This window comes from Mizuhopecten yessoensis, unplaced genomic scaffold, assembly GCF_002113885.1.
Source record: "Mizuhopecten yessoensis strain PY_sf001 unplaced genomic scaffold, ASM211388v2 scaffold3023, whole genome shotgun sequence".
In the NCBI taxonomy this organism is placed as follows: domain Eukaryota; kingdom Metazoa; phylum Mollusca; class Bivalvia; order Pectinida; family Pectinidae; genus Mizuhopecten; species Mizuhopecten yessoensis.
Genome location: NW_018404837.1, coordinates 918,735 through 942,946, shown reverse-complemented (window position 1 = coordinate 942,946; position 24,212 = coordinate 918,735). Strand labels below are relative to the sequence as shown.

Here is a 24,212-nt window from a genome sequence, read left to right as displayed (position 1 = left end):
ATCCGGCATTTGATGCATAGGTTGAAATATAGTACCTTGGATGCATCTATGGTTCAAGTTTCGTTGGTGTAGTACTTATACTTTGAGTGAAACTAACTAAAAGCAAAACTTAATGCTGCCGTCGCCGGAAAAGCAACACTTCAGTCTCGCTTCCGTTACTTCGTGGCGGCGAGACAAAAACATCAATCACACAAAACTGACCACTAGGCCTCTCTGCCTTCTTTGACTCATGAAAAAGCCTAAGAATTCAGAAAAGCTTAGCGGTCAGTCTTGTGTTCTTGTTGTTTTATTTTATATTTTCATTCGAAAGAACTTCTTTTTATTATCTACTATATAAATTATATGTATGTATAAATATACGCTAACACTTAAGTTTTCCTATAAAATGCAGGTAAAAGGGACGAACCCCCACCCCTTCATACAAAGCAGGAGTAAGTATTGCGATGGAGGAAAGGAGCACACGTCAATCAACAGGAAGGGGCAATGAGCGTGTACAGCGGTAGTGCTACAGAGATACAAGGTGATAGTAATAATAAATAATATACAACATTTGATATAGCGCCCTATCTATCTAACATAAGCCACTCTAAAGCGCTTTACAGTACATAGATAGACAATTAATGCAATTAGCATAATTCAATTTTGGGGAATTTGAAGGAGCTGCTCTATCAGGCGCTAACTACTAGTCAAATGTCACCTGGCTAATATCTCCCTTTGTGTGTTTGCCTGTGTGTGTGCTGGAGATATCCTGTGTTTAGTGATGGAAAGTCTCCTCTGAATGCAGGCACTCCATCAACCAAGCAGAGAGCAACCTGATGAGACAGGCCGCTGAGAGCAGTACATAATTGCAATTCCTTTTCTGCTTTTTAAGTTCCATTCTAGATGTTTCCCTGACACAGGGTAAGGGTCTGCTGAGCTGTTTCCCTGACACAAGGTAAGGGTCTGCTGAGCTGTTTCCCTGACACAAGGTAAGGGTCTGCTGAGCTGTTTCCCTGACACAAGGTAAGGGTCTGCTGAGCTGTTTCCCTGACACAAGGTAAGGGTCTGCTGAGCTGTTTCCCTGACACAAGGTAAGGGCCTGCTGAGCTGTTTCCCTGACACAAGGTAAGGGCCTGCTGAGCTGTTTCCCTGACACAAGGTAAGGGCCTGCTGAGCTGTTTGGCCATTGGTGATCTTCCCACTGCCATTGACACGTTCGTTTGCCCTAAACCTGTAGTGAAATGACATCAATGGGATCGACATGTTTTCTGACGGCCGTGGGAGGGACATAGGAGATTGCATGTCAGAGGTTTTGGTGGAAGTAAGCTTGGATGGGGATAACATATGGATATTCTTAGAAAGGATACTGGATTCACACGATAGCGCATAGATAAGGTAACGCGCTAAACAGGAAAAAGTCTGAGGAGGTGTTTAGATTGGCAGCAGAACATGTAATACATTAAATATAGATGAAGGAAATATTGACCTTATCGCTGGCATCACGAACGCTTGGAGGAAAACAACTACCTTTGAATATTATTTAGATGCAAAATCATCCCGCGACTCTTAATCTTGTTCGTACGGATACTCACGGCTCTTTGGAAATGCAGCATTTCTTGAAAGTTTCATTTACCAACAAGGAGATATATACCCATAACACCAGTACCGATGTAATACTCCACATCAAAAGTCCGTCGAAGCTACAACCGTACTTCAGATACAAAATTACCCCCTTTTCAGCTACAACTTAAAGCTTCAACAGCTCAAAAAGACCAGGGGTTCCGGAAGGGTAAGCACCTTCTGCTTTATCGACGACCACCCGCCATGTTAATCGAAATCGAGAACTTGGGTGGTGACAACAAAACATGAAGGCATTCTAATGAGCATAATCAAAAACATCGACCTTCATATCACATAAAGGAAAAAATACTTCCCTGCGAGATCAGGATTGCGACCCTAAAACTTGGTAATACTCGTCATTTATCTGCATTTTTGGAATCCCCGTGTTGTACATTTGTATCACGGGAGACATGATATTCGGAGCAATCTCTGCGACATGTACACATCGTATATAGGGAAGCAGGGATGTTACTATAAAGAAAGGGAAAGTCGAAATCTGATGTTATCAAGCTCTGAGGGTATATACCATCGATGTGGTCAATGGCTTTTTGATATTCAAAGGCAGTACATCGTCGATATATCTGAATGTGAAATTGAAGGGCTTGGATAAGTTTTGTTACCTGTCCTGATAAGCTCCAATGAATTAAGTTTCATATGAAAAGAGAGACAAATCGGCCAGAAGAAAATTTGTTTCCATAGGAATGCCTCCAGTTTGCTAGGATCTTAACACCGAACTCAACAAAGATATTGTCAACCAGAAACTCGATCGTTTCATATTGGCTTTTGTTGGGCTTAACTCAATATTTGCTCCAATTATTAACAACTAAATATTTATATAGGCATTCGCCTTTCTGTGAAAGAAATCTCTTCTAACAAGAAAACGAAGGCGTTTCTTCAGTTTGGTATGAGGTATGGTTGTGTAAAGGGTCGAAAAGTTGAAAGCTTTAATAGAACAAAATCTTTTTTCAGAAAAGGGTGTTCAAGATTGTTCAAAAGTGCTTTTGAATTCTTCAAAATCCTCCTACCAATTATTCCACTTCTTTAGTATACAGTATAACAATACGACAGCAACTCCTCTTTCAACTAGAATGTTCTTGCTTGACGTCCCTGGAATTTGTAGTAGCTAGCAGTTTACACAAAAATTACAAACAATGCAAGATAAATTCAACAAGATTGCAGATTAGGGGTGCCTAACACTTGTAGCAGTACTTCCATTGGACCCGGTGGAGAATAGCCGATAAGCTGTTGACACCATATTGCTGAAGAGCACAGTGCTGAAAAGCTGTGGCCAACAATTGAGTTCCTGGTTTACAACATCTTTGGTTCTGTGGCAAGATTTTCCAGCAGACTGTAGGCGTTCCTATGGGATCGACTGTGTCCCTCTTCCAGCAGACTGTAGGCATTCCTATGGGATCAAACTGTGTCCTTCTTCTGGCAGACTGAAGGCATTCCTATGGGATCAAACTGTGTCTCTCTTTTGGCAGACTGCAGGCATTCTTATGGGATCAAACTGTGTCCCCCTTCTGGCAGACTGTAGACATTCCTATGGGATCGACTGTGTCCCTCTTCCAGCAGACTGCAGGCATTCCTATGGGATCAAACTGTGTCTCTCTTTTGGCAGACTGTAAGCATTCCTATGTGATCAAACCATGTCTCAATTTTGGCAGACTGTAGGCATTCCTATGGGATCGACTGTGTCCCTCTTCCAGCAGACTGCAGGCATGCCTATGGGATCAAACTGTGGCTCTCTTTTGGCAGACTGTAGGCCTTCCTATGTGATCAAACCGCGTCTCAATGTCGCGAGACTGAAAGCATTCCTATGGGATCAAACTGTGTCTCTCTTTTGGCAGACTGTAGGCATTCCTATGTGATCAAACCGTGTCTCAATTTCGGCAGACTGTAGGCATTCCTATGGGATCGACTGTGTCCCTCTTCCAGCAGACTGCAGGCATTCCTATGGGATCAAACTGTGTCGCTTTTCTGGCAGACTGTAGGCATTCCTATTGGATCGACTGTGTTCCTCTTCCAGCAGACTGCAGGCATTCCTATGGGATCAAACTGTGTCTCTCTTTTGGCAGACTTTAGGCATTCCTATGGGATCAAACTGTGTCTCTCTTCCAGCAGACTGTAGGCATTCCTATGGAATCAAACTGTGTCCCCCTTCTGGCAGACTGTAGACATTACTATGGGATCGACGGTGTCCAACCAGCAGACTGCAGGCATTCCTATGTGATCAAACTGTGTCTCTCTTTTGGCAGACTGTAGACATTCCTATGGGATCGACTGTGTCCCTCTTCCAGCAGACTGCAGGCATTCCTATGGGATCAAACTGTGTCTCTTTTCTGGCAGACTGTAGGCATCCTATGGGATCAAACTGTGTCCCCCTTCTGGCAGACTGTAGGCATTCCTATGGGATCAAACTGTGTCGCTTTTCTGGCAGAATGTAGGCATTCCTATGGGATCAAACTGTGTCCCTCTTCTGGCAGACCTGTTTTTGTTTCCATATGAGGCTGAAGTTATTGATGAACTTATCATGACTGGTAACAAAAACCTAGCCAATTCCTTCAATTCACATTTAGGTATATACGTTTCAACGATAGGTACACCCTCTTGAGCTTGAAATCACGGATACTTCAGCCGCTTTCCTCCGAAACATTAACTTTACCTTTCTCGTTAGTTATATCTTTGTAGTCTCAACCTACGGAGTTTACATGACACATTTGAATCGGTATTCCAGAGCTTGCTCCAAATATCATGACTTCCGTGATAACTATCAGCTTCAAATGGTTGATCGTACAACAAAGGGGTTCCAAAGATGCAGGTTGATGAAGGCAATTGACAAATGTTATGGTAGCCATCAATTCCAATATACCATAGAGAAAAACGCTACATTTGCTATGTTAGAAGATCTATGCTAAATAGTGTACCTCGTTGTTTTGTTGTCACTCCCCCAGTTCTCAGCAATATTCCTTGGATTTGACCTAGTTTACATGGCGGGGGTGGGTTATGTAACAGAAGACGTTTACCTTTCCGGAACACTTTGTCTCATCTTATCGTACCGTTTCAAGGGTTTCCCTGTAAATCTTTTCTTTGTTCATATATTGCCCTAGTTTTAACAATTTTGTGTTTAAATTATGGTGTTTTAAACACTTTACAAAAGTCAAAGTAGAAATTCGGACAGTCCCCGAGGAGATGCATACAAACACAAAGCAAGAGATCCCAGAGGGATCTTGACACCCACCACTGTAATCTTCATTAGTTCTTTAATTGTCAGTTCGATCTCTTCTTTCCTCTAATCTGTTTGATCGTGTCATGTTAACAGTAATGGAGTAAATGCATCTTGAGGTAACTTTTGATCTAATCTTAATACTGATGTGTATGAAAGACAACCTTCAAAGTGAGTTTGTCATTTCACATATTTACTAGTACAGTACTTAATGTGAAAGAAATAGAATCAATCATTGCAATATGAGCAAGATCAGTTTAGTTCTTCCTTTAGTCATTTTGTTTTTATGATCAGTCTCAAAATATAACATGCACAACAAGGGAAAAATATGAGATTCTCAAAATTTGAGAAAGATCCCTGAGAAATATTACTTAACGAACCTTCAATGTCAAAAATCATAGATGGCTGTCGGTAGGCCATTTTGTTTAACTGATCAGTTTTAAAGGTAAACATGAACAGTAAAGGATAGTGGGAAACCTGCATTGGCTGGCCCCCAATTTATTTTGGGGGAGAGTAAATTATTTGAAGCACTGGCCCAAAAACATATTGGTGGCCCAAATAAATTTGGGAAGAAATATTTCCACAGCATTTAATTAATACCATGCTTTAGCACATTTAAATTACATATAACATGACAATGTTTGTAATATGTAAAACAGAATAAAACATTATATTTTTAATTCTTCAACCCTAATTATAACCTGACATGATTCACTCAATTCAGGTCTTCCCAAAAAAGAAATACACAAAACTTCAAAGAAGACACCCTGGCAGCATTTATATAGGAAATCTGAAAATAAAAACATCACATTTTCTAAATCACAGACAGTTCGATTCAAATCGAAGTAAAACAACTGAACAATGTACTACCCCCCAGTTAATGTGGAAGGGACTATAATTTCTTTTACCCAGGTATTCATTAATTTTTCGACAGATGCCCAAACTATTTTTGTTGGGTCAGTGACTACCTCACTTTTGACAACTTTTGGCGAGCAGGCGAGCAGGCAACCGTCCATTTCAGGCACTGCTGCAACAACTGGGGAACAAGGGGATCCTACATTAATAATTTGAGAAATATCCCTCTGGTACTTCCCGAGAATTACCGATAACACACTTTCACTATCAAAATCAAAGATGACTGCCTGTCGGCCATGTTGTTTATCCGATCAGTCTCAAAAGTTGCCCTGCACAGCTAAGGACCAAGGGAAACCTACATATAAAATTTGAGAAAGATCCCTATCGTGCTTCCTGAGAAATAGCGATAACAAACTTTCACTATCAAAATCAAAGATGGCTGCCTGTCGGCCATGTTGTTTATTTGATCAGTCTCAAAAGTTGCCCTGCACAGCTAAGGACCAAAGGAAACCTACATATATAATTTGAGAAAGATCCCTCTAGTTCTTCCCGAGAAATAGCGATAACAAACTTTCACTATCAAATTCAAAGATGGCTGCCTGTCGGCCATGTTGTTCATTCGATCAGTCTCAAAAGCTGGTACTTCCCGAGAAAGAGCGATAACAAGAATTGTTTAAGGACGGATGATGGACCACGGACGCAGGGTGATTTGAATAGCCCACCATCAGATGATGGTGGGCTAAAAATCAAAGTTGAGTGGTATGAAAAAAGATTGGAGAGAATCAACATCTTCCAGGGAGTGAGGCAGGGGAGTTTCTAAGTACTGATCTCAATATTAACGAATTGACCTTCAAAGACGACATCAAACGACTCATCGATCCTAAATAGTTATACTCACAGCAGGTGTTATAGTGTGTAAACTCGAGTGAAAAATAACAACAAGAAAATACCAATTATAGAATCAACTAAACAGTGATTCTAACTCTAAATTGATAAAAATGTACAAGGAGAAGATTACATGGAGAGCCAGGGTGCCGCTGTGACCAAGTGGTTAAGGCGTCTACAATCACTAGCCCTCCACTCCTGGGTCGTGAGTTAGATGTGTACATGGGACAGTTGCCAGGTACTGGTCGTAGGTCGATGGATTTTCCCCAGGTAATCTATTTTCCTCCACCACCAAAATCTGGCTCGTCCTTAAATGACCAACGCTGTTAATAAGACGCAGAGCAAAACCAAACTAAACCAACAAGGAGAAAAAGTACAAGAAGACCATGTGTTTCGGAAGGACAATCGCCTTCTGCTGCATCGACGACACATGCAATGTAAATCTAGGTCAAATTCAAGTAATGTCACATCCTCAAAGCTAGATCTGTGATAGTGACAACAAAACACCTACAATATTAATGTAGGCATACTTAGGAGGCATGGTAGTCTAGTGGTAGGATGGCAGGCTCGTGACCGGAGGGTTGCGGGTTTGAGTCAAGTCCCTGCACTGTGTTGTACCTTTGAGCAAGATACTTTACTCTGCTTGTTCCAGTCTACTCAGCTGTAAATGAGTACATGGTTGGGCAGTGCTAGAAATGTTGAATGCTAGCTGTGAGCGCCGAAATGGCAGCACCTGCTGTATGCTCCCCAGGAAGTTGAGAAAGCTATTTGCTGGTTGCAAAGGCCCTGTTACCACGGATAATAATTTGTGAACCGCTTTTAGACGACCTACAAACTAGGTTGTGATAAAGTGGTATATAAGAACCTCGAATTATTATTATTATTAATTATGATCATAATGAAACTTGAACCATCAAACCACGCAAAGACAACAGGTATTTTCATCATGATCCGTTAGGTAGATCCGGAGAATTAGCAGTAGGAACATGTAATGCAAAACAAGACTGCTGCCTGGCAACCACTTTATCTAAATCCATTAAGGATTTTCTGAAGATAAGTGTTGACAAACTTCACATGTAAAATCCAAGTTGGCTACTTTGCAGCGAATGTGCTTTTCTGATCCATCACAAACTGGAGCATGCAAAAGTTTGGCGCAAGGAGATTGTGCATAGAAAACTTCATCATTTCAAGTAGTTTTTGAGAAGTAGCAGTTGCAAAGACAGATGCAGGATCATTGACAAGTGAGGCAACTCGTACATCTACAGCCCACCTTCTGATGATGGTAGGCTAAAAATAACGCAAGTAGGGAATGGATTGTGATTTTTTAATTTTATATCTTATTTTTTGTTGATAACATTGTAGCTACTGTGAGATATATATATTTGATGAGAGTTTCCCCGACACCAGACAGTGGTGAAATCACATGAAAAACAAGGAAGTAGTTATTGAGTAGCAAATACATAATATAACAATAAAAAAATGTTTAAAGCAACAACAACAAAAGTAATACTTAACAATCCTGCAATCATTCAGTATACCATTTACAAAATATTTTTGAAGGTATTTCACCTATCTAATAATGGCTCTATAAAGAGATAAAATTTCATTTACAATCTTTTATCCCTATATATATATATCATTATATTAAAGACTTGATGGGCTCCATCCAAGTGAAGCCAAAACACATCATAACTCGGCAAGGCTCTTATAAAGCAATAATATAGCATAAATACTTGAATAAAAATAGAAAAAAATGGAGACAAAACGTTAAAGCAAAATTATTTTCATAGCTCATGTACTCTAAAAATCATAGAAAACCAATTGAGGTTGGAAAACAAAATAAATGGTCTAGATTTGAAAAGGTGAAAAACAATTATTCCAAGCATAAATATACAAAGACGTTATGAATATGCATAGAAATCAAAGTACATATAACAATAATGACAAAGGCAATGTGGTGCAAACACGTTCACCCTAGTACTATTAATTATCAACAATTTGGCAAAGGGTAAGTTGAACTTCTTTCTTTTTTCGTTGGTTCAATATTATGCTTTACACAAAGAACAGTATCTCTTTAGTTTATTGTAGTATTACCTTTGATAAAGTTCTTAGATATGACAAAATATTAATTAATTCACTGTTTTCAGGAATTGACTGCAAAAATAGAACCCTGCAAAACTAGAAGCTTCAAAGTACATTTTATTGTAAATAAGTTTGTACATCTAAGAATAATACCTATCATTTACAGTAACAACTACTGTAGATTACCTGTCTGATCTTTATTTTCTTATTTTGCATGAATTAAATGCAGCATATTAAAGCATCAACTGTATCATACATCATTTAAACACATGGTAAGGGTCCCTGTCCACGGCAATGTGTTTTTTCCTATTTATAGTAATTATAAGCTCTCCTTAACTTTCGTCTGGATATTCCGTCTTTGCGTATTGCAGAGTTATCTTCTCTTGGGAGCTGGTGTTGATTGTTACGTCACTTGTTTGTGAGGGTAAAGTCATCAATTTTTGAGAAAACGACGTAATTTTCTCACACAAACCAATGACGTAACAATCAATCCCTGCTCCCAAGAGAAGATAACTCTGCAATACGCAGACGGAATAACGGTAGCACAGTTGGGCCAAGACACTTCTGTTGACCTGGTTGCTGGATCAGATAGAGCGAAAATATAACAATCTGAAGTCCAGGGTTTGAATCCTATACTGGACCCGCTGAATTATTACACACAGAACACTTGTTGATTTATATCTCATTTTAACACTTAGATCACTTGTTGATTTATATCTTATTTTTACACTCAGAACACTTGTTGATTTATATTTTTAATATATATGTAATTACATATCTGTTATTTCTCATAAAATTCAAGCACGGTAGGGTTTTCATTTCAGAAATGATTCATCAAAGCTATAGGCAGAGAAAAAACCCAGTTTTCAACACTTCGAGTTTTGGGCAGTGGTCCATGGACCCTTAATTTAAACATTTAAATCCTAGTAATAAGCACAGAAAAATCTGGGGAAATTAACTGTGCAGGAAATATCTTACATGTATACGCATTACATCTTTTATATATCAAACTATGTCACATTTCATAAAGGCAGTTTGCATCAACAGTAATTTTAAATTTTAATTAGAAACTATATTTACAGATGAAAAAAATCCTTCAGCATAGGAACATAAACATATACATAGAATACATTATGTTTCTTGGATTGAATATCTTACACCTGAAACGACTTGTTTTGGTTACTTGTTTTGGTTGTACGAGAATAAGACCTTCCAACACACAATGACTAGATTACCTTAAGTATTTAAATTATCAACAATTTTGTCTTGACAACAAATATCAGATTCTAGAAAGCTTGACAACTTCAGCATCGTTAATACTTTAAGTACAATTTTGGATGAATGATTACATTGAGTAAATACTGTAAATAACAGGTAATCTTGATGGTTTGATATAAGTCTTTTAATTACCATGAAATATTTCTCTGACGGTAAACAGGCTATATTTTATAACAAATGATATACTAACAAATCTTCTAACAACAGGTAAGGTCAACTGATCTGTTTATTACAGAATGTTTTTGACCAAGGTAAGAGTAAGATAACCTTAAATTGACCGGTCGCTGACCTCACTAGACATTGGCAGGTCACAAAGTAATCTTCTGATAAGACTGAATGTTGACTTAATACAATATTTAGTAGGATAAAGTTCCTTTTCTCTACAGTCGAGGTTCTTTATATCGGAGGGTGTATAAATATCCTGTTATTACTGAAAGTTTTGCAGTGTAAAATCACTTGTTTGGACATTTCTATCTTTGTTTAGTTTTCCATGGTATCTGATTTTGTTATATCTCTGTTCTCATGTTTATTTAAAAATATAAACTACCTGGTGCACCGTGGAAATTATCTCAAAAGGATAGATATCATGAACAATTATCATTTACCCTGTATATAGACAATAGTAAACAACTGTTTTGAGTTCGAAGTGTTAAGTACATACATACACTGTGCATATTTCCCAATGCAAGACATAAATACTATGTATCTGAAATATAATAATTTATAGAAACAAAAACAAACAATTCTGTATAAAAATATTTTTCTGGACTAAATAAGTTTAAATCAGAACATTGTATATTCCTATTTCAAAAATATGCCTTTCTTGATGTTTAAAATAATCCTTTGAAAAGTTTCAAAGATGCAACAACATTCAAAGATTAGGAAAAAGGAAGTTTAGTTTCAAAATTTCATCAATTTCATATTTAAGAACTGTTATTGAAAACAATGTGAATGTCATTTTCTATTAATTAAGAAAAAAAATTCGTTGTAAATTCTTGGTAATTCGAAACATGTTGTATTGTATCATTCTAAAAAATAGTCCAATCTCTATAATGTTTTATTTACATCACAAACAAAATAACTGTCATAAGTGAAACCTTCATATAAAGGTACCTGGATAACATGAAGCATTCTTTGTTTGTATTTTCTTCTGTATTGTTTCATTCACTCTGTCGGGCGATATGTTAACTTTATCACTGTATCTTTTGTGAATGTAAATATATTTATGTCTAACAATTTCATGCTATACAAAACCCTTAAAGTTGACATACTTCAAAGTACAGTATCACCTGTCTAAACTGGCATTAACTGTCTTATCTGGATCCCTGTCTAGACTGGATTTTATATTAAGTCTTAGTAATTTCCTCTCTTAAAGTACAGTAAGCCTGTATAGCAATCTACAGCAACATAGTCTTTTCACTTTCAGCAATAAGACCAATTAGAGGTTTCAGACTGAACAAGAGTCATCCATCAAATTTTAAAAAATTTGTATAATTTATGTTGTAATGATCAGGTGAGTTAAAATCTAGGCCATCATTAGTTTAAGTACAATCTGCTTTCAGCTTTTTCTCCTTCCAAAGAAAATGTAACAAATTTCAGATGATAAACATTGTGGTAACCAAGACTCAGAAATAACGTTTATTTATTTTTGGTTATATTTGGATTGGCTGTATCTTGGTATGAATACTGATGATTAACACAAAAGCAAAAAATTATCCAAACATCTGTAACTCACTTTGGTGTTTACGTTAAAAGACAAGAAAGTTCAATCCTGTCAGCACAATTATGTCATTTTCACATTAACAAACACAAAATAGTTGTTAAGGTTCACATTCCCTATATATTACATGAAGTAGGCAAAGTAATTGACAACTATTTAATAAAGCTAATCACCTGAATGTGCATTATGTAAGTTGGTCAACATACATACACTTTTAGTCTTGGCTACCTGTGTAAGCCAAACCTTCAGCAGGCCGAGGCACGACAATTCTACATAAACTGAACTGGCAAAATAACACAAAAGAGTTTTTTTCTTGAAATGAATTTTGTTTTAAATCAAAATTTCTGAGAATTGAACCACTACTGAAAACAATGGGAAGACTTAGATTTTTTAATGAAACTGGAGAATTATAGAAACATGCACAAAATCTCAGTAAATCATAGCTAGTACATACACTTAAGTAACAGTAAATCATAGCTAGTACATACACTTAAGTAACAGTAAATCATAGCTAGAACATACACTTAAGTAACATCAACTGACCAGCAATATGTATGCTAAGTTTGTAAGTCCCAGGTTAACTGTGTAATTCTTAGTGTAAGTAACTTTATGTCAGCAGTAGTCTTTTCTTATCAAAAGATTGCAAAGGTAATTCACATTTTAGTACAGAACTATTCTGGTCTCAGAGGTAGGATGTATACCAATACTAGTACATAGATATAAATAGATTGAATATTGTTACAGTAAGCCAGCTCTATCAGTCAGAAGTGATTTACTTGGCTGCTCAAAGCTTTGTATTTTTTATATATAATGTTCATTTTCATAATGTTGTCCTTTTAGTCTAAATCTATGAACATTTATTTCTGTAACAAGTTTTCATTTTTTTCTTTTTTTTTTCCAAATTTGTGGCAGAAAAATCTCCTTTTACCATAAGACTATAAACAACTGATTATACCATAGGAGTACTTTGTCACTACACTAATGCCTTTTATGCTTTAATTCTTTATTTGGTAAATTAACTTAAGTCCTGCTCATATAATTATTTTTGAGTTTACAAAGTATGAATTTTAATGTAGGTATTTCAAAAGTTCCCATAAATCTGTGTGATAATTGGTAAACTAAGGTCTAAACAAATACATTGTGTATAACCAGTCTATCCATCCTAAAAACATATCATGGTATAGTTGTACCTCTGTCATTGAATTTACTGATAGAACAATTATTGAAGACATGGATGTGGACTTTATAGGTGCAGCAAATAGTTTTATATATAGGGATCTTGAATTCACTTTTACCAGAGAGAATTACATCCTGTGTCTACTCATGACGTAATCAGTGCAGCACAAATTGACTATGAAAATACTTTTCTATTTATGTAATTCTGAAACAATTTGTTTTTTGGCCTTTGAATCATAGCTTTGAATAACTGGAATCAAACATGAACTTTTTACAATCTATTAGGGGTGCAGAAACATGTACTTCCTACATATCACTACAGGTTTGTGTAATTTGAACACACAATCACAGTAAATCATTAACTGAACAAAGATAATTTTGACTACTGATATTTCGTCTAAAGCCTGGCTAGAGCAACGACTTATAAACATAAAATTTCAAAATATTTTTTTTTGAAAATTATGCAAAAAAATCTATTTTGGTGCTATTTGTTTTTGAACATTCAAATTGAAATAAAATATTCCTTAAAATATACTAGATGAACATTTCACATTAAGTTGTCATAAAGCTAATGAAGAAAATTTTAAACATGGATCCAGAGGGGAAACCTGAACACAAAGCTTTCTGAAAAATTCTCAAAAACAGCTGTTAGATATCCATATTAATATAATGTAATATGTATCAATCACATACAATTAGGTATTGTTATCATTCATTCCATTTTATGTACAAACAAAAAATTCTCCATTGGGAAAAATATAGTGTTTTAACTGTACAATTTTTGTATCATATACATGTGATCCCATGTACCTAGTGGAATGAGATTAATGTAGCAATGAGTATCACAGACTGTGGTAAGTGTTCTGGTGTACTACCTTGTACCACATTGTGTCATCCAATCACTGCAGGGGTCAAAGGTCAATTCAAATTTATTAGGGGTTAAAGGTGAAGTAGTAAGGAATCAAGGTCAAGGAGACAAAGCCAGCAGACATATCTGAAATTGTGTGATAAGAATTCTACAATTGTGTCATGATAAAAATTTTGATATAATCAAAGGTTATAGGTCAAGGGATACAGTGATCTGGGGCCAAAGGTCAAAATAAGCAAGAAATGAAGGTGAAGTGAACATAAAGCGGTCACCCGTATTATTGATATGACCATGTATGTTTCAAGTACTGTGATGTATGCTTATTTAAGTAGCTTTCAGGTTTTTGTAATTAGTCCTGAGTAATTTTACTTTGGTCCCTGATATGAACCTATGCTGAATGAATTGTGTACTATGGATCTGTTTATTAGAACTTTCTCATACATCAGTTACATATCCAGAGTTTTAGACACTGGTATGTGCCCTAAATATTCCTGAACTATCCTTTTTCAGGATTGATCTATTTTCTGGAATATTTGTATGTATCCCTAAAACGACCTTGATCTTCCTTATCTGCTGTGTCCTTGACCTTAAATATGAAACACTGCGACAGTGATAAACACTATTTGATGTACAAGTTAGGTGACCTTCCTCCTTAAAAGTCCATGTGTCAGTGACATGCGCCATCACTGAAAGGTTTGACCCCTGCAATAGTTAACACAAGTGGTACGCCGCCCTTAGTGTACATATACCTTCACAGATACTAGTACATCCTTGTATTTACCAAACCAGTGACGCTCTCTCCACAAACATCTAGTCGACTATAGAAAAATAAAATTATTTTAAATTCTATCAGGAGTAGTACATTGTATCACTATTAAATCTGAGTAAAATTTGTTCACATTTTTGCACATGTACCCGATTACTAAAATTTACGAAGTCTTGAAAATAACTCATCTAAAGGACGGACTTTTGATACAATTTCATCAAATGAGATTTGGTACTATCCCATCAGTAGCTCAATATATTTTCACTCTCACAGATATATTTCAAGAAGGTACATTTTAAGAAGCAAATCGAAAAAAAGACAATAAGTTTGACTACTAGGTAGTTTCCGAAAATATCTGCATACTTTTGATGATCATTATTTCAATTGACTTTAAATCATTTCTATGCACATCAGTAATAATAAGCCCTTATAAGTCAAGCATGTCAATGGTCCCATAAGATAGGATTCAGATACTAATATCTGGATAATTCTGTCATATCATTAGCATTTTCTTGGCATTGTAGTAAAAATTCACACTTTATAAAACTCCAGATTTCAAAAAGTTGTTGCATGTATAACTGAGAGTGTCTGGATGAACAAAATTTATATGAACTATGTATCTAGAAAAAGAAAATGTAATTTTTCGATAGAATATTATGTTCATGCTGTACTTCAAGTTCTGATAGTGACAATATACTAATACAATTAGTTCATCCAAAACATGCTAAACACACAAATTACACTTTGAAAATCTTACATACAGATTTTTTTCTATGAAATATGATTGAAAATGGTAAGTTTTCCTAAAGTTCCAATCATTAATTACATTCTATTCAATTAAAATCAGTGAAAATATTTAAAGCAATTAAACATTAATACTATTATTTTTTTTCATAACTAATAACAAATTCCATTTTCAATGTGAATAAAACAATCCTCCCATCTTTCTATAGTAATGTCACTGGTTTGGTAAACAGCTTTTTCACACTTCTGAATATTTCTTGGGACTTAATGCATAATAAACACTCCAGGATCATACCTAGACTTAAGTGTAATGTTTCTTTCCTAAAGTTCTAAAGCTATTACAAAAAGAAGATTAATACATATCTTCACCGTCACCCTATATGGAGGCTAGTCCTTTTTATCTTTTGTAAATAACACAAAAAAGGCATCAACATGTACTTATAAAGCAAAACATAATTTGGCGAAATTCTCACGCCAAAGTTCTCATTAATCATTATGCTTTTAAGTAACTGAAAGACCATAATCTGGACCAGTAATCTCAAAATATACATTTTAACCCTTTCACCACTGTCGACCATAATGGACTCATCCATATCAATGCATGGTAGTCTACTAAAGTTACATAGGGGTGAAAGGGTTAACAGGTGGTGTGTTGGAACGGAATGTGAGAACTACTTCTAGAAAAACATTATTCACAAACAATAAAACAATGATTTGTTCATTGTTTCTTGCTCTTGTGTTTGTAAATACATATTTTTTTCTTGGCAAGATTATATATATCTTGATAATATTTTTATCTTCATAACTGAAGACATTACCCTGACCAATATTAACGACGTATTAACCGTTTATCATACATATTGTGTTCATCATCGTCAGAGCTGTCATCGTGGTATTCACGAGTGGTTAACAAACTTGACTTTGATCCCATGTCGTAGATTTCCCCCTCGTCGTCGTCGTCATTGAGACTAAGGCGATGAAATCCCCCCTTACCAGGCCCCCTCCTAGAGCGCACACAGACCAGAACAGTCATCAAGAGGACTATAGCAAGAGTAATACTTCCTGTAAAACAACAAAAAAGGTTCTTTAGTCAAAATATAAGAAACAAACGAGAACACTTTAATATAGGTTAAACTTTGCAATGAAAATTCAAAGGTGTGCATCATCTCTGTAGTTTTGAAGTTTTAAGAATTTGTAGTCACTTCTATTCTAAGGCATTTATTGAATTGAAAAAATAGAAATTTTCCTTTCTTCAAGCTTCATCCTCTTGCTCTTATATTACACAAGATGAGAATTTCAACATCAGAGATAATCTTCAGGAGGATTGGGGAGCTTAATGAAAGAGATGTAAAAATAAGATAATTAGGAAAGAGGAGAACAAAAGAAGGGGTTAATCAAGGAGATAAAGAGGAAGCCAGGAAGAGGATGTGACTGGGGAAGGAAGGGGGAGAGAAAGAAAGAAAAGGAGGGAGGGGATGAGAAGAGAAAGGAAGGGTTTAGGGTGGAGAGGGGAATAACAGGAAAAGGAGAATGGAGTGTAGAAGGAAGAGCAAGGAAGGAAAGGAGTGTGGACGAATTTATACACAGGCATGGAAATAACAAGAGGCCCAGATGGCCTGTATTGCTCACCTGAATATTTAAGCAGTCATAGCAAAATATTCTCATTAATTATTATATTGCACTAAAAAAATATTTCCCTCGCAAACTTTGTCGGCTCAATCTGTTGAAACTACCAGCCAAATATTATTACAAGATTCTATCCTTTTTTTTATTCTTCTTCAGAAGTTGCTTGACATATTTTTCCCTGTGACCTTGTAAGTAGGTCAAAGTCATTTTCCTTCTCAAATTGGTTAGCTCTACTCCAAAAAGCTAACAGCCAAACCCTATGAATCCATTCCTTTAAGTTCTTAAAAACAAATCTTTTAAAATGTTGTTGACCTCTGTGACCTCTAAAGTAGGTTGAGGTCATTTTCATTCGCAAACTTTGGTGAGCTATACCCCAGGAAGTCACAAGCCAAATATTATAATTTTATGCCTTTCGATTATGCAGAAGAAGTCATTTGATGTTTTTGACAAATTTGACCCCTGTGACCTTTAAAGAAGGTCAAGGTCATTTTCAGTCTCAAACTTTGCCGGGCTCTATCTCAGGAAACCATCAGCCAAATATGAAGATTCTATACTTTTTAGTTCTTCTTAAGAAGTCGTTTTAAGAGTTTGACATATTTGACCGCTGTGACCTTGAAAGAAAGTCAAGGTCTTCTTCTGCCCTTTGGGCAGGTGAGCTAAAGGGAAGAGAAAATGAAGGTGCTTTAGAGATAGATCAAAGTGGGATGGTAAGAGGGAGGAGGAAATGAAGGAAGGATATAGGTTGGGAAGTGGGTGAGGAGATCCAAGGAGAAGAAAGGTAGAGGAAGAACGTGGAAAGAGAAGATTGAGTAGGCAATGGATAGTACTTACCAAGGATTGCAACTATGGCAAAGGTAGAAATAATTAATTCAGACTTCTTGGTTTCCATGACAACATTCAGATGAAGCACTTTTGGTTCACCATCAGCAATAATCACATTCTGAAAACCAACCCCAAAGTATGTTGTTAATGTATTGACAATTACATAAATGACAAGTTCCCTCTTTGCTTATTTTGCACACGATTTGAAATTGAGAAACTTTTTTTAAGTTGTTCAATCAATAAAATATGATTACATGAAAATTACCTAAAAAAGAAATAAAAACTCACAACTATATAACAAGGCATCCTGAATATCAGAGTTAAAATTTGTATTAATAATCACCATGGGACCAGCAACTGACATAATCATTTCCAGGAATTTTCTGGTATCCATGCTTGCATAATGCCACTGGACTGGAATAATTAGACCTTCCAGAGATTATGTTTGTGACCTACCTTTTCCAGAGTCTCATGTCCTTCACATTTGACCACCAATGTGTAGTGACCAGGGGCCAGATAAAGGTTGTAGTAACCAATTGGATCAACTGGATATTGATGACGAGAACCCTTTATAGTGACCGTGGCATTGACCATAGGATTGTCCTGTTTTCCTTCATAGATATATCCCTTCACACCTCGAGTAGCCTGCAACATAAACATGTTACTCCCGTGTCCATCGTCTATAGAATGTATCTATTTATTTCTCCATACAATATAAGACCTATATAGAATGTATTAAATGTTAGTGGGTATATCTATTTAGATACATAACAGAACAGAAATTTGTTGGGGTGAACATTTTCCAATTATTAGCGATGGTGCTTTCCTTTTTCATGTGATGTGTTATGACATTGTAGCCTGAATATTTGATTAAACTGTAATTCATGAATCTCTTTGAGCTTTATGATATTTGTACATGTGCTAATTTCAAAATAATATCAAACAATTGACAATTTTCTATCAAAGTTTTCACAATCCCTCCTTTCCACTTAACCATAGGGTGCTTGCTACCTCAAAAATACTGAAGTCTGCATCGTTGATTTATTTCTCCCCAAATGTGGAGGCATATTTTTTAACTAGATCTGGATGATGTTAATCAATGTACCGTACCTCCTTAATGATGTCAAGGAGTGGCGTCCGGTGTTCATGCCATGCTGCCAGAAGTTTATGTCCGTCAGGGTAGGCACAGCATGATGTGTACACCTCTATCGCTGTAGATCCAATTGAGTTGTACGAAAAGTCCTGGAAGTAAATACATTCAAATTATTAAATTTATATATTTGAGATTTTGTTGATTTATTTATGTTTCAATAAAGAAATCATTATTTGATAAAGGAATTGCATGTATTTCAATTATAATATCTAAAGGTCCATCAACACATTGAGTTGAGATCATGAAGTGCATGATGATTGAACAAAGGTAAAAAATATGTAGGGTATGTATCACATGCCATTGCTTCAAAGAGACTACAAGTCAAACCCAATACTACAACTAACTGTTCCAGTGTTCTATTGATACAGAAAAACTTCTCCTAGCGCAGTCGATAACCATAAGGGATGAGATGGTTCACCACTGTGGCAGACACAAGATCAATTGGAGAAAACAACTTTAAAGGAAAAATATTAATATACAAAGTCTTGCATTTGATGTGAGGAACAAGTTTGGTTTGTTCATGCTTCCAATCAATCAGTTACTTTTAACACTAATTTGATGTTTTACCTGTAATTAATCATAGGTATATATACTGATGACTGACGATGAGAAAAGTTATAAAATTAAGTAGTTTTTGTTGATATTAAATTCTTGAGTGAAATGAGAATTTTCACAAATTTGAATGATAAGTAAGAACAACATATAATCAGTCCAAATTTCAAAATAGTACTAGTTTAAAAAAATATTTGAAAATAAGAATTTAGGATTTTTAGCAATTGTTTTTAAGGTAGAAGTAATTAGGTTTTAGAATTTTTAATTTTTAATTGAGAAAATATACAAACAACTAACAGTGTCATGACTCGACAATCATTGTGTACTTACCAACAGACTGCCATCGTGTGGATGGACTTTGGACGCGGCCACTACACTGTTGGTTAACTGAACATCTGTAGATAAAAGTAAGTATGGTTAGTGTCCTATCAACACCACATAGTAAACAGTGATACATCCCCTCAGATATTTCTGTCACCTGTTTTGCCATTCAACAAGAGGCTGATTGTAACAGCTGATCTGTTTGAGAATGGTATCACGTATGACTTGTTATTAAATAGAAACATTTACATTCACTAAGGACTTTATATTTTTGCACTGATGTAAGCTTGTAAAGTCATAACTGCCAAAAACTTGAACACTTCACATTACAACTGTACTGCCTGATTTAAATCATCACTTTCATCTACAACAAGTAGGAAGCTAGCTACACATGCATACATATCTATAGAGGAATCTTATACAGGCTTGTTGTAATATTCTATCAATTGACAACAAAATATATGGATTTTTAAGTTCTGTAAAAACACATGCAGTATTACTGTAACACTGTTGGTAATATCAAGGCTAAAATTCATGACATCTTACACATGTAGAGAAACCCCTAAATTAACATATCATTAATGAATTAGAAAACTTTTTATTTTGTAAACTATGATTTTGGGACACTCTGGCTCAATAAAACAGTAAAATGGCAAGACATTCTGAACAAATAATGGAACTGTCACTCTTACCAGAATTATTACAGGACGTCTTGCCGGCCTTCATCAAAGGATGACTGTTGGTATAAGTCTTTCCTAAGTGGTCCAGTATCACCTTCTCTGTAGCCGTCAGGGTGGCTGAAAAAAATGCGGTAACAAAATGTTCTACTTTTATACATCTGTAAAACAATCACCCATAGATCACAATTTAAAATCAAAATTTCTTTGAATTATCACTATGTATGGCTTCAGTTTTCTGGTGGGAGGTAACCCTTGAATTCCCACCTTACAATGTTTTCTTTCTTTCGTTTTAGATTTGGGAGATTTCTCTTCCAACAAGGAAGAGCACAGATAAGCTACACACACTTATGACTTCACATTTAATGTCAACAATTTAATGACATCAGTTTTTACAATCAAACGACGTCAAACCATATAGCTAGGTGGTTGGTAAAGGATTTTTTTTTCATTTTTCCTAAAAATAATTTTTCAAAGTTACCATTCACAATCATGGGAGTATGCGAGTCAAACCATTGGTAAGCCTTAGGTTTAGCAATTTATTAAGAATCTGAAACTGATGACTGAAATTTCTTTTCAATACTCTAATGACAGAAAGAAATTCTATTATACCATTAGGGATATGTACCCCAAGTGAAAATAATTAATGTAACTTTTGTTTTGTGTTGGCAAACTCATTATAATTGAAACAAAGGGAGATAACTCACCATTGGGGTTGTTTGAACGGTATGGGAGCGTAACCCCCAGCAGACTCCCACTGAGAATGACAGTGACAGTGGGAGGCGATTCTTTCATCCACTCAGACAGATCCCTTGTCTCCTCCTCTTGGGCCCCACTCCTGTTGACATACTTACCTAGGGAAATAGAGAAGAATACAAATAAAATAATCAAACAAAGATAATCTAAGTATTCTGAAAACCCTAATGAAGAACCCTGATAAAAAGGCATGGTACTATGCCTATAGCCATCCCACTAATAACGACTTATCATACGGCTCTGACAATCAGGAAACTCTATGTTCTTCTCTCTCTCCTTTTATATAGAACATATGTTCTTCTCTCTCTCCTTTTATATAGAACATATGTTCTCTCTCTCCTTTTATATAGAATATATGTTCTTCTCTCTCTCTTTTTATATAGAACATATGTTCTTCTCTCTCTCCTTTTATATAGAACATATGTTCTTCTCTCTCTCCTTTTATATAGAACAATCAACTAATTTTACAAAAATTCAAAGTCTTTCACAGATAATGATACATTCTGATTGTTGATGTTTCTCGTTATCTCTAATTGCATCAAGTTGCTAACACAATAGTCTTCTGCTTGTATGGTGAAGAACTATTATGTATAGAATTTGTCTTAGAACATTACATGTGTGATATAACTAAATGCTGTGTTGTAATGATTTTGGAATGATATTTATAGGAACACGCATTAAATAAATCAATATCAACTTTATGACTTACTGTCAAAATTCATATCAAGGTCCACATCGTTGGAGTTCTTGCTTCCTGATTTTCCATTACAATCTCCTGCCACGGCGATGGTGGCGCCGTCAGGGTTCAGGCTTGGTACAATATGTATTACAGAACTATTCAATGTCTGTAAGAAAAAACAGGAACGAATTTTCAATTTGTTAAACTAAGACTATCAATAAACAAGTAAAAAATCTACTGTAAACAAAATATTCAAATCTTTACACAGTGTTTAAATATTCTTTTAAGACCAGTGGTGAAAGTCAAAATAGAACTTTTGTTAAGATGCTATATTTGAAATCATGAATTTCGTTCTCAATACACCTGTCCTATCTGCCCCCTACGAGTATGTTCTGAAAAAAATCAAAGGCTCACAGTAAGCCATTTCATTGGTTTCAGGTACAAAAAACCTAACCAATCACTACCAGAACTCACCTTGGTGATTAAGAAATCTTTCTTGTAGTTCTCACAGAGGTCGTAGGCCAGTTGTAATAGCAGTTCTGTAGGTACTACCTCATTACCATGGATACCACCCACAAACAGGACGTGGGTCAACGAAGGGTCGCTTGGTTTCTTAGATCCGATGTCCAGCATCCATAGGTCGTGGCTCTTTGGGGATTTACCAATGCTAAAATCATAAGTTAATATTGTCATCCTTGTATAAAGTATAAGTGACATATTATTTGTTCTTTTGTTTATGTAAATTATCTTCATTTAGCTACCTTGTATCATTTTTAATAATCTTTTACCTGGTCATGTAGCTAGCTAATCTGTTGATTTATCAAATTCAATACTGCTGTTTTATAATTAAACATTTTCACAGAAAGTTACCTGTGCAGATTTGTGATGTCGGGACACTTTGAGGCCACATCGGTGAGGAAAGGCCCCACTGTACCAGGACTGTGGAAGTCCATCTTATCCAGCTCCTTATTGAGGGATACTTTGACACTGAAAGACTTGCCCTCCTCAATCAGGGCCTGCTGGGTCTGTGACTCATAACCTACAACCAGAGATGTATTATATATCTAGCTGTTGAGCTCATTCTACTCACATGTATTATAATGGGTTTAGAATACAGAACCTTGTATCACATGTATGTGGGAATGTTGTACCATATAGCCCGACTAGAACATTTTGTTGTTTATCTAAAGTATCATATATAGCTCTGCTAGAATACTTTGTTATTTGGCTATGCACACTTGCATGTGTTTGTATGAAAATCTTGTGGTTTCTGTAACATTAGACGAACATGTATAAGTCGTATTACTTATTTATTTATTACATGTGACCTTAAAATCATACAATCAGTTAAAAGTGTATTCTTAAATCACTGTGTTTTATGATAAAATAATCAACTAAATATTTGTTTGTTATATCTACATCTACATTTTTTTTAATGGTTTTCATACCTTCAGCAGATATCTCAAGGGTGTGAGATCCTGCACTGAGGATAATGTAGAACTCTCCTTTGTCGGAGGTAGGAATGACCATGGAGTGGTGATCCACCTTTAGTGTTGCATTTTTTATAGGCTGGCCATCGTTGTTCAAAACGTCTCCATGCACAGCTGTAACAAAACATGTACAGTGTATGGTGTATTCATTGTAAATTGGTGTACAATTATAATGTATAACATTGTATCATTCTGTAATGTCTACCCCCCAATGTGTCTTATGGCACAAGGAAATAACTGAAACTAAAACCAGACTTTACTGCTGGAACTCTGTATAAAACCACATACAGATGTCATGGAGGACCTGAATGTTTGGTCTAACTAACAGGGCTATGTCGGTAAAGACAGGGTTGCACATGGAGAACTTTTCCCCAGGTCATAAATGATTTTGAACATCACATACTAATTCTAGGATAGCCATTTGATACATTTATGGATTCCTTCAGAATAGTTTCATGTAACTTTGACCAAGGACAATTAACTTGACCTGTATAGTTTCCATGTAATTATGACTGTCGACAATTAACTTTACCTGTATACTTTCCATGTAATTTTGACTGAGGACAATTAACTTTACCTGTATACTTTCGATGTAATTTTGACTGATGACAATTAACTTTACCTGTATACTTTCCATGTAATTTTGACTGCGGACAATTAACTTTACCTGTATACTTTCCATGTAATTTTGACTGAGGACAATTAACTTGACCTGTATACTTTCCATGTAACTTTAACTGAGCCGGACAATTAACTTTACCTGTAAACTTTCCATGTTATTTTGACCAAGGACAATTAACTTTACCTGTATACTTTCCATGTAATTTTGACTGAATACAATTAACTTTACCTGTATACTTTCCATGTAACTTTGACTGAGGACAATTAACTTTACCTGTATACTTTCCATGTAATTTTGACTGAGGACAATTAACTT

General features: G+C 35.6%; 1 protein-coding gene across 2 annotated transcripts in view; it reads right to left on the bottom strand.

Annotated features, from left to right (window-relative positions):
* Positions 1 to 9,709: 9,709 nt before the first annotated feature.
* Positions 9,710 to 24,212, bottom strand: part of LOC110446872 (carboxypeptidase D-like) — a 39,498-nt gene continuing 24,995 nt past the window's right edge. For both annotated transcript variants that reach the window (XM_021492213.1, XM_021492214.1), the window contains 11 exons: positions 23,234 to 23,389; positions 22,656 to 22,824; positions 22,260 to 22,452; positions 21,816 to 21,951; positions 21,058 to 21,204; positions 20,366 to 20,470; positions 19,683 to 19,747; positions 18,758 to 18,889; positions 18,104 to 18,292; positions 17,657 to 17,765; positions 9,710 to 16,261 (listed from right to left, as the gene is read on the bottom strand). In XM_021492213.1, coding sequence (XP_021347888.1) covers positions 16,029 to 16,261; positions 17,657 to 17,765; positions 18,104 to 18,292; positions 18,758 to 18,889; positions 19,683 to 19,747; positions 20,366 to 20,470; positions 21,058 to 21,204; positions 21,816 to 21,951; positions 22,260 to 22,452; positions 22,656 to 22,824; positions 23,234 to 23,389 — 1,634 coding nt within the window. In that variant the 3' untranslated portion in view covers positions 9,710 to 16,028. The remainder of the gene's footprint in view (positions 16,262 to 17,656; positions 17,766 to 18,103; positions 18,293 to 18,757; positions 18,890 to 19,682; positions 19,748 to 20,365; positions 20,471 to 21,057; positions 21,205 to 21,815; positions 21,952 to 22,259; positions 22,453 to 22,655; positions 22,825 to 23,233; positions 23,390 to 24,212) is intronic.